At 31.1% G+C, this 16,522-nt stretch overlaps 2 protein-coding genes across 2 annotated transcripts in view; both read left to right on the plus strand.

Annotated features, from left to right (window-relative positions):
* Positions 1 to 16,522, plus strand: part of LOC111639859 (acylamino-acid-releasing enzyme-like) — a 119,269-nt gene that overhangs the window by 79,410 nt on the left and 23,337 nt on the right. The window contains exons 12-13 of the mRNA XM_023385807.1: positions 969 to 1,057; positions 6,732 to 6,867. Of these exons, the coding sequence (XP_023241575.1) occupies positions 969 to 1,057; positions 6,732 to 6,867 (225 nt within the window). The remainder of the gene's footprint in view (positions 1 to 968; positions 1,058 to 6,731; positions 6,868 to 16,522) is intronic.
* Positions 11,536 to 12,592, plus strand: LOC111639860. Its single transcript, XM_023385808.1, has one exon. It carries the CDS (start codon positions 11,921 to 11,923, stop codon positions 12,404 to 12,406), a length of 486 nt encoding a protein of 161 aa, XP_023241576.1. The 5' UTR covers positions 11,536 to 11,920; the 3' UTR covers positions 12,407 to 12,592.

Raw genomic sequence — 16,522 nt, forward strand, 5'->3', positions numbered from 1 at the left:
TTGAAGAAATTATCTCAAAATAAACCTATATTTTACTGAAATATTGAATTTACAGTATTTTCTATTTATAAATTTTAAGTAGTGAGTGATCCAACAGGCCATTGTGGTCTACTATGTTGATATAAGTCAAAATATATCTTATTTTGAAAGACTCATATAACCAAAAATCCAACTCGTGAAACACAATGATGGAGAAAAATGACTGTTTTTAATTGCTTTTAGCAACCATTCTCAAGTTAAAGAACTTATTCAGATTCACAAGCTGGATTTTTGGTTGAGTAAATCTTTTGTATATTATCCAGTATTTAGTGCATTTATTACTTATCATATTTTGAATTCTTTTATTAAAATTTGGTATACAGAACTAAACATTTTAAATTTTTATAAAATTCTATCTTTTCAATTTACTCTCTTTTTTAATAGAAAATAAAACAGAGTTTTATTTTTTGGATAAATATGATTTTTTTTTTAATACAGCTATCCCTTGATAGTCCAACGTTTTGTAATTTGACATGCTCAGTAGTCCGACGCACCTCCCGTCAAGGTACCCGTCTCCATTCACATTGCAACATGCTTGCACAGAAGCATGTCACAATGTGAATCTCCCCACCCAATTTTTACACGATGACACACATTTTGTGTGTTTTTCGTGAGCAGTTCTGTTCAAACAGTTGGAGTAGGGAATATTGTAGGCTATTGCTAGCAAAACAATGCCAAATATGTAATTATTTTCGGTAATCTGGACACTTTTGGTAATCTGACACCCCTTTAGTCCCATACCTGTCGGATTATTAAGGGACAGCTGTATATCAAAATATTTGATAACTATTATTAATATAATAAAGATGATTTGTTCATGAATATTTAATTATTTGTATTTTTATAACTTTACAGTAGTTTTTTGAATTATTTTGAAATGCAATGAATTTTTTTAATTTTAAAACTTCATTATAAAATTTATTTAACAGATGAAAGTATTGGATCATGGAAAGTCTTGGATGTATGGAATGACAAAATTGTATCATATTGTTGTTCTCCAAATAAGCTTCCTCATATTGTGAGTTTTTTTATTTTTTTAAATCTTTAATTTGTAGTAATGTTTTATATAATTTAGTTAAGGGAATTATTTACAGTATATTAAATCTTATTTTTTGATCAACTCTAATGTTTATCAGAAAATAAGTTTATGGTACCATGTAAATCAAAAGAAGGATTTTAATAGAATAAACTGACAATATATAATGAAGTTGATACTGGTATAATATTTTTCAAATACAGTAATCCCTCATATTTCAAATTTAATTTATTCAAGGAGGCTGTTTGAACTCTGAATCATTTAAAGTCTGAATTGATTTTTCCCATTGGAAAGTGAATTAATCTATTCCCAGACCATAAACAATATCCATTTCGATAACATTAAACTAGCAAATACAGTGGTACCTCAGGATATGAACGTCCCAACATATGAAATTTTCAGGATACGACATGAAATTTGAACATATTTTTGCTCTACGATACGAACAAAAACTCACCATATGACGTTACATTTGTTTGCAGCACCATTTTTTATTCACTTCTGTTCATCGGTCTCAGTCCACGTGTTTGCTTCGTCGTGGAAGGATCTCACTCAATAAAGGAAATCTCAAGGTATTATCAGAAAGTGACTGATTTTATTGAAAAGAAACATCCTGAAAAGGTTCACACTGGCCATATTGCTCTCGGAGTAATGACATTTGCCTAAGTCATTTTAGAAACATTTTAAAAAGTAGGCAAAGCCAAACCTGTTTGGATAGATATTTTACCAAGCGACCTCTATCCAGTGAAAGTACTGGTGGAAGTGAAGGAAAGAAAGCAAAAATCCTTGAATAAAAATTTAAAAAAAAATATATATATATATATATATATATACCAGTACAGGCAATTTTCATTTTATTATACAGTATTTATGTATTTTATTTATTGTTTTCATGTTTCAATGTATTATTAAATTATTAAGGCATTTTGTTGTGTTATTTTCACCTTAAATTATGTATAATCATTTTTCCCCCATACGATTACATGTAAAACCAAATAATTCATTCCAACACGACGAAAAACACACTCAAATTAAAGCTAAGTAGTATATTAAAAAAAATAACTATAGTAAGGAAAACACTGAAAAATGCGTTTTGTAGTTATAAATGTATAAATAACAATAATAGAATAATGATTGATAAAAAGATGTAGTTTTGTGACCGCAGGGTTGGCACCTCTTTGGCGCCCTGTCAGGATGATACCACTGTGTCTTAAGGACAGACACAGAAACCAGATTGGCCGTTAATTTTCCTTACACGAACGGTCGCATGTGCGGACTTTTGGTTCCGGGATGGAGGTGGAAGGAGAGAATCAGAGGAATTACACTCTATAGATTTGCTTTATATACATAATACCCATTTATTGTTCTATTTAAGCTATATACAAATCATGTTCAATTTCAGTTAACATAGCTACTTCTTCCCCGATAACCCGTATTATTGAGAGAGAGCTCACATATATTTCGCGCGAGGATAAATACCTTGATATAAGTTGTTGAATAGTTGTTTAGTCCTCGAGTCTCTATGTGGCACAAAGTTCTTTCGAACGTTTATACTTCTTTAAGTAGTGATTCTCCCAAACGGCGGCGATTAGAATAGTTCCGGGTAGCGGCTAATTCATTCACATAAATCCACAGTTCACACCAAACTCCGGAGACTGACTCTTACACATCGACCCCTCCTTTTTATAAAGGGATATTGTTGGGTTTTTCCACTGCCTTATTAGGACTGGTTTCCATCACTGACCAATAGTTGTTTGTTTTTGTCCTCTTTGTAGATTCTGGGTGACACATTCAATGTATCATCTTTAACCAGGAAATAAGTCCATGGGAAACCAATTTAATTATTTTTTTAAATGTCGTTTTTGGTGTTTATTTTTCTAAACTTTTTCTCTCTCAACAAAAAATATTTAAACAATTTATTTCACTAAGTTCGGCTCTCACAGTTTTATTTGCACTTTACCTCTGAGGATAGATGATGGTGGAGGTATAAACTGGTGGCGGAAGAGAAGGAGAAGGAAAATGATACTAAAACTTAACTTACATAACAAAATGTAACAATAACTTAAAAATAACTTAGAAAAGATTAAAAAAATTAGTGTTGTTTTATATATATATCGTCTATCCTCAGAGGTAAAGTGCAAATAAAACTACATCTTTTTATCAATTATTATTCTGTTATTGTTATTTATACATTTACAACTACAAAATGCATTTTTCGGTGTTTTCCTTACTATAGTTATTTTTTTTAATATACTACTTAGCTTTAATTTGAGTGTGTTTTTCGTGTTGGAATGAATTATTTGGTTTTATATGTAATCGTATGGGGAAAAATGATTATACATAATTTAAGGTGAAAATAACACAACAAAATGCCTTAATAATACATTGAAACATGAAAACAATAAATAAAATATATAAATACTGTATAATAAAATAAAAATTGCCTGTACTGGTTGCATTGCACATCATCAACTTTGGCGTCTTAAATATGGCTGCCAGATCTGCCACAGGTGTGTTGCTCTCATGCAAGTTCCTTTTTTATCTTACTCATATATAGTACAACCTTTCCTTTAGACTTTGTTGCTTTCACACGCTTCTCAGATGCCATCATTAATAAGTAATGATTGGGTTGAACTGAGATTTGTGTATTTTTAACAGGTGTCATTAATTAATATAGATGTGTGATTTAATTATAACACTTGTAAAATTTAACATATTATTGCTAATGTGAGATTGGAAGCTTATTTTAAACTTTTTACTTCACATATTGATTGAACAAAATCAAGTTGAAATATATTCAGATAAAAACATATCATGCATATTATGCTTTAAGAGTTTCATAAAGGATATAATGCTGTACAAACAGAAAAAATATTCATAATGTATATGGGGAAGATGCTTCTAAACTTCAAACATGTTAAATGTAATTTAAAAGTTTATTTCATGAAACTTTGAACTAAGGGAAACAAAATGTTTAGTGATGCCCAAAAGCTCTCAACAAAGAAAAATTGCAAGAAGATTTAAACTTAAAACATCAACTAGGACTTATCTATTATTAGGACTTATAAGTCCTAATAATAAATAAGTCCTAGTTGACGTTTTAAGTTTAAATTAATAAATTAAGGACACAATGGCATTTAAATTTGAATTGCAAGAAGAAATTGCTAAAAATTGATGAGTAACACACAATATATATAACCAATATAATCAAAAATAAAGCAAAAAAAGTACTGAAAATATATGAGCATAACATGAGAGTCAGAGACAACTTGGATGCACAACAGAGTGCAGTTCAAACTTTGAAGCATCATTCAAACTCTGAGGTGAATTTTTGTCAAATTTAACATTTGAACTCTTAAACATTCAAAGTTAGTTATTCAAAGTAGAAGGTACCACTGAATAGTCAGTTCTTTTAATTATCAAAACACAAATTGTCAAGGCTGCAAAACCATCAGCCTGCCATTCCAGGAAACCAAAGTTTGTTCAGGTCAAAAACATCAGGAATTTTCTGTGAGTGATTTGTCCCAGATATGTTGGCCTTGTTTCTTACTGCTTGGCTGCTATGGTGAGACTGGTCAAATACATGATGGGCCTGGAAAGAAAGGCTTTCTAAATGTCCAAAAGATAGAAAGAGTGAAGAAACTAAAAGAAGAAAATAGTCAAAAAAGACTTAATACAATGTATGGTTGCTTTTCCCTTCATATATGCATATAACCTTAATTGCATGTTTTGATAACACATCTTTATTAGAGGTGAGACAATATTCTGATAAGTGGTCCTACAATGTAGGGAATAGATGAAAATCAGAAAGTGACAGATATGGAGAGTAAGGGTTGTTTATTTCTCCTAGTTTGTTCTGAATCTGCTGAGCTACATGTGAGGGAAAGTCAGTAGATAGTTATATGATAGTAAAAGATTGGGATTATAATAGTTATTTATTAGGGGTTGACATTGAAACTTTTATAAAGCAAACTTGTTAAATAAATACTCATAACTATATTCTGACTCACCTAAAATGCATTTGGGCTTAAAATATAATGATATAGCCCTTATCAGTAAGCACTTATTGGTTAGATAGAAACCTATTATAAGACAACCATGATGCAATTTACATGTCTAAAAAATTGTATACTATAACATTAACCACTTGCATACATTTGTTCCACCTGGAATGTCACTCGGAAATCCATAAGTAATTGATTTTTTATATTAAATAATTATTTCCAGAGAACTGCATAGTAAATAATTATTTCCACTCAAACACAAATCTGACATCCAAAAAAATTGCCAGGAAATAATTACCGTGAAATAAAAACCCTCAAAAAGTGTTTTTACAAAAAGTATATTAAAAAATATATATAAATAATTTAAAATAAATGCTTTTATTTGAAAAATATAGCTGCACCAATTGTTATTCTTTTATTTAATAAGGCGTGATATTTCACACATTCAGTCTACATTGTTTACAAACTGGTTGACCTTGAGAACAACTGGTGTCAGCTTTCCTGGGTAGTTCTCATGTATGGCACAAGGTAATAGTGGTTTAAAGCAGGAGGGAAGCTAACTTACCACATCTATTCAAATATAACACAAAATTTTTGATTTTTATGCTATTAAAATATGTAGGGACCGAAAAAAGGGTATGGGGAAAAAATTTTACTGAATAAAAAACAAAAAAACCTGCTGATGTCATAGAAAACAAATGATAGTGTTTTAAAAAATTTTACTGTAGTCAAAACAATCAAATAGAAGTTTGGAACGATTTAATTAATTTGATAAAAAAAAACTCCCATAAAAAACAATAGCACAATTAATTACCTAATTAATAAATCATCATAAAATATTTTTGCGGCAAAAATAATACATGAAATTTGCAGAGATTGTAGAAAACAATAAATATATATATATATATATATATGCTGATCCATACATTTTTGGAAAAGTTATAAGTCAAGGCCCTTTTTTATGAGGCCCTTAAGGCCTATGCTCGAGGGATATGGACTGCACAGCATCACGTGCAACCCAAGTTATCTCAGGTTATGGGCTTAAGGGGTTAAATAAATTAGAACAGTCTAAAAGAAAAGAATCATTACTACAAAGATCAAGACATTTTTGTGATCATAGAAACTAACTTTTCAGATTTCTACTTGAATTCAGTTTTCCAAATGATTATTTCATCAATTATGATCCTTCAGTGAACACAATTGAAACCATATAATTATGAATACTAGAACCTCAATATATTTCAGCAGTATTTGAAATTTAAAAAATTTGATGTCTTAAATAATAACTTTTAAATTTACTTTCTGATTTACCTGTATGATGCAATAATAATAATTTTTTTATAAAATTCAGTTTTATAAATATTATATGAACTAATTTTTAAGATTGAGTTAAATTTAATTTTTTTTAAATATATAAGTGATATGTAAGATTAAAAATTTGAAATTTTGTATTTTGTAACATTCTTCTCATAAATTTTCAATAATTTTGTTTGTTTATGATATTTATACGTGTAATCTTTTTTATTTGAAAATTATTTTAGCTTTTAAAGCTTAAAACATTAATAAAATATTATATGAACAGATATTGCAAAATTCATTATACTAAAAAAATTAAGTTAAGTGTTTTTTAATATGTGAATATTTTTATTTAGAGATTTGGTGAATTAAGTATCAATGAAGAGAATATTTCCATATGTTGGCATGTTGTTGATACTGTAGATATTAATATTTCTGACATACACTGGTCTGTGATAACTCTGAATCCTCCAGTTGAAAATAAAGATTATCGTGAGTTTCTTCATAAATTTTAATTTTAAATAATAATGATTTAAAATGAAGATTTTTTTAATGAAATATTTATAAAAAAAAAATGTTTAAAACTAGTTATTCTTAAAATTTAGATTATATAGAATATGTAAAAGATGATTTATACAGACTTGTAAATTTCTAAAAAAATGCTTCAGCTAAATTATTGAAATTTTTTGCCATTTATCTGAAATATAAAAAATTGTTTCTCATGATTTAATTAAACATCTGAAAGAAAATTCTACATACATTATGTGAACATTTTATGACCTAGCATATTGAAACTAAAAATTCTGTAATGTTGAGAATGAATACTGAAGTAAAATAGATGAAAAACTATGATATTAGTTATTACTACACAAAGACTAAATAGGCATTTACAGTAGAGCGTCGNCATTACTACAAAGATCAAGACATTTTTGTGATCATAGAAACTAACTTTTCAGATTTCTACTTGAATTCAGTTTTCCAAATGATTATTTCATCAATTATGATCCTTCAGTGAACACAATTGAAACCATATAATTATGAATACTAGAACCTCAATATATTTCAGCAGTATTTGAAATTTAAAAAATTTGATGTCTTAAATAATAACTTTTAAATTTACTTTCTGATTTACCTGTATGATGCAATAATAATAATTTTTTTATAAAATTCAGTTTTATAAATATTATATGAACAGATATTGCAAAATTCATTATACTAAAAAAATTAAGTTAAGTGTTTTTTAATATGTGAATATTTTTATTTAGAGATTTGGTGAATTAAGTATCAATGAAGAGAATATTTCCATATGTTGGCATGTTGTTGATACTGTAGATATTAATATTTCTGACATACACTGGTCTGTGATAACTCTGAATCCTCCAGTTGAAAATAAAGATTATCGTGAGTTTCTTCATAAATTTTAATTTTAAATAATAATGATTTAAAATGAAGATTTTTTTAATGAAATATTTATAAAAAAAAAATGTTTAAAACTAGTTATTCTTAAAATTTAGATTATATAGAATATGTAAAAGATGATTTATACAGACTTGTAAATTTCTAAAAAAATGCTTCAGCTAAATTATTGAAATTTTTTGCCATTTATCTGAAATATAAAAAATTGTTTCTCATGATTTAATTAAACATCTGAAAGAAAATTCTACATACATTATGTGAACATTTTATGACCTAGCATATTGAAACTAAAAATTCTGTAATGTTGAGAATGAATACTGAAGTAAAATAGATGAAAAACTATGATATTAGTTATTACTACACAAAGACTAAATAGGCATTTACAGTAGAGCGTCGATTATCCAAAAGTCAATTATCCGAAAGAATTTCAGTCGGCAAATTTAAATTTTCGCCAGTGCTGTGGCGCTGCAAACTTTGGCTATGTCTTGGGCTACTCAAATATTTTACATTTTTGATACTAAATTAACATCTGAAGTATAATTTTTTATTGTTTTTATATTTTTCAATATATTTATTTTGTTTGTACAAAATAAAAAAATAATTTTTAATGATACAATAGTCTTCGTTAGGCTTAATATCAATGAAAATTCAACGCAAAGCAACATGCAACAGAGAAAAATTTCAACATAGGATAGGTTAAAATATTTTTTCATACATAATCGGTTATCCAAAGTATCGATTTTACGAACAACCCCAGTCCCCAATTGATTCGGATAATTGATGCTCTACTGTATGTTTAATGATTGTTCTCATGTTTCAACTATAAAAAACATTGAGATGTGTATAGTATTTTTCCATATATTATGCATATGGAAAATATGTATTATAATATTTTGTAAAATGATACAATACATATCTCGTCTGTGATCTGATACTACATATTCAGATACTATATATGAATATTTTGGTAATTATATACAGATTAAGAAATAAGAGTATACTATAAAAATATCAGTAAAAAATGACAATTATTCTAAGCTTCTGTCCAATGAAAAGAGAAGTTATTTCTTCTTCACTTCAAATTGGACAGAAAACCAAACTTTTATTCTATTCACTATGAGCATAAGAACATGAACATATTGTACAAGGAGCAATCAAAATGGAATTTACAGTTAGAAAAGGCGATATAAAATAAGGTTATGTAGGCATTGCTGTGGTAGGAAGCTCAGCATGTCTATTTGCAGTTTGATAATGCTCATGCAAGTTTAGACTTGCACAGCCAATATTGTAGTATCTTTGTTGAGCATAACTGCTTATCATTCGGCTCAATGTCCCAGTTTGAACAGTGTTAAAAACATCAAGTTTGTGTGCAAATTAGGGAAAACTGCTGCAGAGTTGTGCAATGCAGTATGGAAGAAGCAGCCAAACAAGTGGCATGGACAGTGGTTTTTCCATCACGATAACGCACTGAATCACATTGCTTGTGCAGCAATTCCTCACTGACAAAAGCATTCCTGTCATCACCCAGTCATCTTACTCTCCAGATCTTGTTCCCAGTGACTTTTGGGTATTCCCTATACTCAAAAAGGACCTCAAAGGGATGTGTTTCACAAGCAGAGAAGACATCATATCGAATACAATGGCCCAACTCTTGAAGTTTTAAAAGAAGTATTCCACACCTGCTTTCAACAGTAGCAGGATCGATGGAACAAGTGTGTTTGTGCAGGAGGGGCCTACTTTGAAGGTGATTAGGTTTATTTTGTGACACTACAGTGCAGGATCACAATTCTGGGAACTTCTTGAATGTCCCTCATATTTTGATTCATATGAAAATTATTGATAGACTGGATCATAAATAAAGTACAGTAGAGCATCAATTATCCGACTCAATTGGGGACTGGGGTTGGTCGGATAACTAAAAAAACAGATAACCGAAAAATATGAAAAAATACATCATTAGTATAGTATATTAGTATATCGCTATTAACCTACTTCGTGTTGAATTTTCATCGATGTTAAGCCTAACAAAAATTTTTTTAAAATAATAATCGTTGCTATTGTATCGTTAAAAATTAGAAAATCAAGCCTCATTTAAATACTGGCTCCCTTTCATGGTAAAGCCATGTTGCCAGCTAAAACACATAAAAATACTATTAAAGTAGCCAAGATGTAGCCAAATATTGTAGCGCCACATCACTAGTGGACATTTGAATTTGCTGACTAGAACGGTCGGTTAACCGATGTGACGGTTAATCGGGGGTCAGATAATCGATGCCCTACTGTATGTCCAAACAAATTAATAAAATTATTTAACAGAGACTAAAAATGTCTTCACTTTTTGCCATGTCTAATCACCATGAACAACAATCTTTCACTGCAGAGATGACCTTTCTTTAGAGGCTACACCTCTGCAATATGTCCAAACAAAATTTAAACGGAGTTTTAGTTTGTTATGAACCATCCAATGACTTGATACAGATTTTTCAATTTTGACAGAGAAATGCTATTAGGAAATAATTTCTACCAAATCCTTATCTACAGATTTATAGTTATATTCCCAACTAGACACAGAAACCTTTTACTATATTCAATCCATTCAAATGAGCAAATTATACATATGCATTATCATCTTGCATCTTTATACAATATGAATGTTGCTGAGTTTCTGATTCTTACAAATTAAATAATAAGAAACAGAGAATAAATTTTTATTTATTATTATTATTTTTTTGTAAACTGTAGCAAATTAATAAAAACTTCTTGCATAGATAATATGATTTGATGGAACCATTATTGTTTATCTGTTAATTATAATATATATAATAAGTCTTAATAATAGTTAGACATAAAAGTAAATCTATAGAATATTACATAAAAGTTTTTCATTTGTATGTCTTTGGTATTTTTTCTCTGATTTAAGAAATTTTTATTAAATTTATTTATTGCATTAATGATCATCTATACATTGAAGTAAAAAGTATAAAAATGAAAAATTATTAAAACAATAATTTTTGGAAAAATTGGTCTTAAAAAAAGTTACATTTTTCAATCCACAAATTTCATTGAAAAATAAAACTAAATGAGCAATTATTTATTGTGACATTGTCACAAATGCACAATTAAATAACTAAATTAAAAATTGCAATTTTTAATTTAGTTATTTAATTGTCTGAGCAATGCGAAGCCGAACGACAACTAACACATGACTTGATGCATCCCTTGTCAACATTATAACTCTAGAATGAGTTGTTCGATCTTGATGAAATTTTCGAGGATGACTTATCATCACTCAAGGATGAACTGATTAAAATTTCAACTTTCAAAAATGATCAATTTTTGTTGAACTGGAGATAGTGGAGGTCATGTTTTTCTTCAGTATTAGAGGTCAAAATGAGCTAACTAAGACTATGTCCTACATGGCAGCATCCAGCAACCACAGGCAGAAAGAATCTTTATATACGCTTCCAACTCGCAAACGACTTCTGTCCAGAGTGGATGCATGTTGTTTACAAGATGGGGGCGAGAAGACTCAGTCAAATGCTACTATGGAAAATATGACAAGCATTAAAACGGTAAATTCAAAAGCTAAATGTTATCGCTAACTAGATACACAACAAATATAAAGAATTTTTATAGAATAACAAGTTAAAAAACTTTTTATTTTTAAAACGTTACATTCATACAAAATTAGAAATTATTCAATTACATAAAAGATTATTAATTAAAGTATATACAACATATATACACAATTTATTTGTCATTTGTTTTTATTTATCTACAAAATCAGCCATTTTCTACTTTGGAAGCGGCAATCAAACTTGCTTGGCAACTGCTTCCTGCATGCACATATAGAAGTGTCATCTAGTGGTTGCTGCATGCTAAACGCGGTTACTCCAGATGCGCACATTTCCTCGAATCAGTGATTGTGCTCTTCAGTGCCTGGACTTTCAATTGTGATTGTTTTCTATTGCCAACTGCCAAATTTTGGAGTTCTGTCATATTGCAAATGTAAGCCATTTACATTTTTGCTATGCCTCGTATGTCAAAACACAGTGAATGGGTTAGGCATGAGCATCAAAGAGACTCTCAAGAGCCCTCCCCCTCAATGTGAGCAATCCTATTGCAGTACATGTTCAGGGCCTTGGAAATCACATTGACTTCAATTATCTCACAGAATAGTGAAGAAACGATAAACTCGGGTTTACAGTTTGATGCAACTCTGTCAGCTATTACTATTAACTCGTGCTCAAATTGCAACAGAGCTTTTCCAGATACGAAAGTCAACAGATCAGGAAGATGTAATCACTGCGAAAAAGATCCCTTCAAGTTCTCTGCTAGAAATAATATGAATCCTGGAGAAGTACCACCCAGATTGCAGGGTCTAACTTATATTGAACAGATGCTTATTGCTCAAATTCATCCAAGAATTACTATATATAGAATCAGAGGTGCTCAATATTCATACAATGATAATGTGATAAATTTTCACCAGAGTATAGATTCCTTTATTACAGAGCTTTCTGTTGATCCTCAATCTTTAGTAACAACAATAGTTTTTCAGAAAGAAATGCATGCTGACATGGCAGAGCTTCATGCTCATGCTGATAAACTGTGATCCGCTCTTAAGTGCAGAAACATAAAAATAAGTGAGAGAAATCTCAGAGCTATATCCTCCAATGGCGATATTGGTCAACTTTCTTCTCTCTCTTGAGATTGATTCAGAACAAGAGACGTTGACATCAACACTTGAACCCGGTATACTGATCGGATAGTATTCCTCCAAACTTTGAAACTCTCCCTTGTAATTTCAGCCTTTTATTTTTTTTATAGTATTTGCAAGATTGTTGGACAGGCACTTGTTAAGTTTTGCATCAGTTTTTATTTTTGAAAGGTGAGAGTATAATATCAAAGGTAGAGAGTGGGCGGAAGATGTCTGATGTCTGATGTTGCTGGGCAGTATGGCTTGAACAGGTCTACAGTAGGCTGCAGTTCAATCTTATCTAAGAAAGATACTGTATTATCAAGAAGACTCAAGTAGCTTAAGAAGTAACAAAAATCACATCTGAGAAATAAAGAACATTGAAGAGCTCATAATGGAATCTGAAATGGATCTGACAACAGAAGAACGCCAATAAACTCGGCGAGATATGTTTTTTTTTCTGAAAAAGAGAATTAATGTCGATATCTGCTATTAAACAGTTTTTGAAGAAGTGGGACGATGTCAGAACGACGATCTTAGAATGGCATCCAAACCAGGTTGAGGTTAATTAGCTCTACAATTACAATGCTATTAATTACTTCTGAAAAATCTTGAAGAAGAGAGAAAAGCAATTGACATTAGACAGATTCTTTAACCCCACAGATGGAAAAAACATGACTAATAAAAATGCAAGACTGTGCATCTATGTATTTTTATTGTTACATATAAATAAACATAGTAAGAAAGTATATATTTTTTTTATTTTTTGGGGTCTCCAGAACAAATTAATCAAATTCCCGGTAAATCAATAATCGGTTAACAAACAATTCAGATAGTGAACAAAGTCTTGGAACGGATTATGTTCGTTAAGTGATCACCCACTGTACTTCAAGTTCCTCATGGAATTCCATAATAAAAGGTTTGCTAGAGATCCCTGATTTCACTTCTTTGCAATGAATTCAATGATGCGTCACCAGGCACTGCATTCTCCTGGAATTTATATACGCCATGCTAATCTTATTCATTCGAATGTTGAACAAATAAGGGAGCAAATCAGTAATAATCCAAGTTTTCTTCAACAAATCATAGTCCATACATCCAACCTTAGATCAACAAAGCCATATTGGAGCTCTCAATGTTCTGAACTTTTAGCAATGGTTGAACAACTTGGTTGTCCCTCCATTTTTTGGACACTCTCAGCTGCTGATTATCATTGCCCCACCTTTTCAAATCGTTAGCTCCTGATCGTGACCTTTCTTCAATATCAGGGCGTCGAACTCTCATGCACGATAATTCTCTCTTAGTCTCTTGGTTCTTTCAGTGAAGGAGTTTTATTTTCATGGAGCCAATTTTTGGTTTAGATTTGAGTGGCAACATAGAGGTAGTCCTCATTTGCATGGAGTTCTTTGGCTGAGAGATTGTCTCATACCTAACACAGAAAATTTCTCTGAAAATCACGAAAGAACAAATCAAGGCATTTTTTGATAATCTTTGTATTGCCATCAATCCCATATCTCCACATGATAGACCACACATCCATTTCATTGAGAAGACTTTTCAGTAATGTTGCTGAGGATGATAGGCTTCAGGATCTTGGCCATCTGATCAACACATTTCAATTGCACACAGTTTGTGGTAGACAGTGTCTCAGAGAGAAAGGTAGGAATAGACAATTGAAATGTAGGTTTGATTTCCTCAAGCCTCTCCAAGAAACATGTGACATAGCTTCTCCCAATGGTTATCTTCAATTTATTCTGAAGCGGAACAATGCTTGGTGTGCCAGATATACTCCTCTTCTCACTCAGATATGACGAGACAACACTGACTTCACCCCAATTATTAGTCATCAAGCTGTTCTGAATTATGTTGCCAAATGTGCATCCAAATGTGAAACAGCTTCCACATCCTATAAGAATGTATTGAATGACATAGTGACTAGCCAAACTGATGATACCCTAGCAAAGTCTATAGTTCAGAAAATGATGATATCAACATTAGGTGAGTGGAACTATTCAGGTCAGGAAATCATGCATGTTACAATGGGCTGGCCTTTATATCATGCATTGACAGATTTTGTAACTCTCACAGTGAGGGATGATGATTGGAGTAATGTTTCAATCCAGCATGCTTATGAAACTGTTTTGGTTCGGCAGAGTATAGTTGAAAAATATTGGAATCAACCAGAAGATTTTTTACCACAGTTGTCATTGATTAATTTTGCAAAGAGGTGGTATAAAAGAAGTGAAAGGTTCATTTTGTTGTAAAAAAGATGCAGTTGTCAGAATTTTTTTCCACGAATAAAGCTTGATATAGATCCTGACAAACAAGAGCAGTTTTACAAACTCCAATGCATTCTTTACATTTATCCTATGATGAGTTCTGTAGTATTCTTGATAGAATTGGGCGTGAAACATGGTTTGAGGCATATGATAGGAGTGGCATTGGTGTGATAGAACAATCAGAGTTTCCACAGTCAGAGGAAGAAGGCATCCTTCCTGAGCGGATTAATGAAGAGAACATACAGGATCCATTTATGATTGCCACTGGTTTGAGAGGTACTGCTGTTGACACAACCTTAGGCCATAGATTGATGGATTTATCTCATGATTGGAATTCCATGCCCTCTTTTATTTTGACTATGGATGATGTTTCAGAGTTCTTGAAGATATATAAGAATGCTCGAAGAAGGTGTGCAGCAATAGCTGACTGTTCCCAAGTTAACTTTTCATCTGACCAATGTTTAGTTTTAGATAGTGTTGATAAGCAAATAAAGTCTCTAACCCTTCGGTCTATTCATTGTGAGAGGAGATTGGTTATTAAACATAAGGCAGGGTCTGGGAAAAGCACTGTGATAAAGGAAATTGTTCGATTGGTCAGTTTAGCTATAGGACCTGATGCTATAAAGGTTTGTCCCCCCCCCCACTGGAGCAGCAGCAATCAATATTGATGGCTTTACAATCCATTATCTTCTTCGTCTTCCTATCATTAGTACAAAATTTCGTTTTCTAAATGGAGAAGCTGTACAGAGATTCCAAAATGAGATGAAGTCACTCAAATTCATCATTATCGATGAAATGTCAATGATTGGTGCAAGAATGCTTTACATGATCGATAGAAGATTGAGGAAGATAAACCCCAAGAAAGATGAGCCTTTTGGAGGATTCTTTATCTATTTGTTTGGTTATTTTCGTCAGCCTCCTCCTGTTAAAGATAGTCCTCTCTACTCTAGTGTTTTTTATGATGTAATGTCTTAACAAGGTGGATTCACATTTGATTCTTTTCAGAAGTTCATTGAACTTAGTAATTATCATAGACAAAATAGCGCAGATAGATCCTTCACAGATGTCTTAGAACATCTTGCTTCAGGTGATTTCTCTGATACAGATATGAACATTCTGATGACAAGAAATCGAGCCTATTTATCCAGAGATTAACTTGATCAGCTCCAAATGGCAGTAGAGCTATATCGAACAAATGAGCAAGTTAAACAAAGCAACGAAGACTACTTGCAGTCAACTGGATGCCCTGTTGCTTATATATCAGGTCAGTCCATAAGTTCATGCATATTTATGACCTTGAGAAAAATTGTGTTTTGCTGTTAAAATTGTCAGTCTAATGTGATACTTTTTACACTGAAGTGTTAAATTGGATCTCATTCATATAATACTGTTCAGAATTGGAAAAATTTCAGTTATTTATTTTTTTCTTTAAAACGGAAGTAACAGATGAATATAAGAGACATGTTTTATACTTTTTATTTTTAAGTCATGAGAATGCTACAAATGCAGCCAAAAAATTAAATACTGTTCATAATCAAACTGTAGTTAGTGTAAGGACTGTGCAGAAGTGGTTTGAAAGATTTAGAAATAATGATTTTAGTGTGGAGGATAAGGCTCGGACTGGAAGACCCGTTGACTTTGATGATGATGCTCTCTCTGCACTAGTTGAAGCAGAACCATCTTTAACAGTTGATGAAATTGCAGAATGTTTAAATTCATCCCATGGAACTGTTCATAGACATCTACAACAAAT

This window comes from Centruroides sculpturatus, unplaced genomic scaffold (assembly GCF_000671375.1).
Source record: "Centruroides sculpturatus isolate CEXI.00-Female unplaced genomic scaffold, Cexi_2.0 scaffold1362, whole genome shotgun sequence".
NCBI classification, from domain to species: domain Eukaryota; kingdom Metazoa; phylum Arthropoda; class Arachnida; order Scorpiones; family Buthidae; genus Centruroides; species Centruroides sculpturatus.

Bases quoted from the DNA above. Each gene is read 5' to 3' on its own strand.
- LOC111639860 (XM_023385808.1), top strand. From the start codon at position 11,921: ATGTTCAGGGCCTTGGAAATCACATTGACTTCAATTATCTCACAGAAT.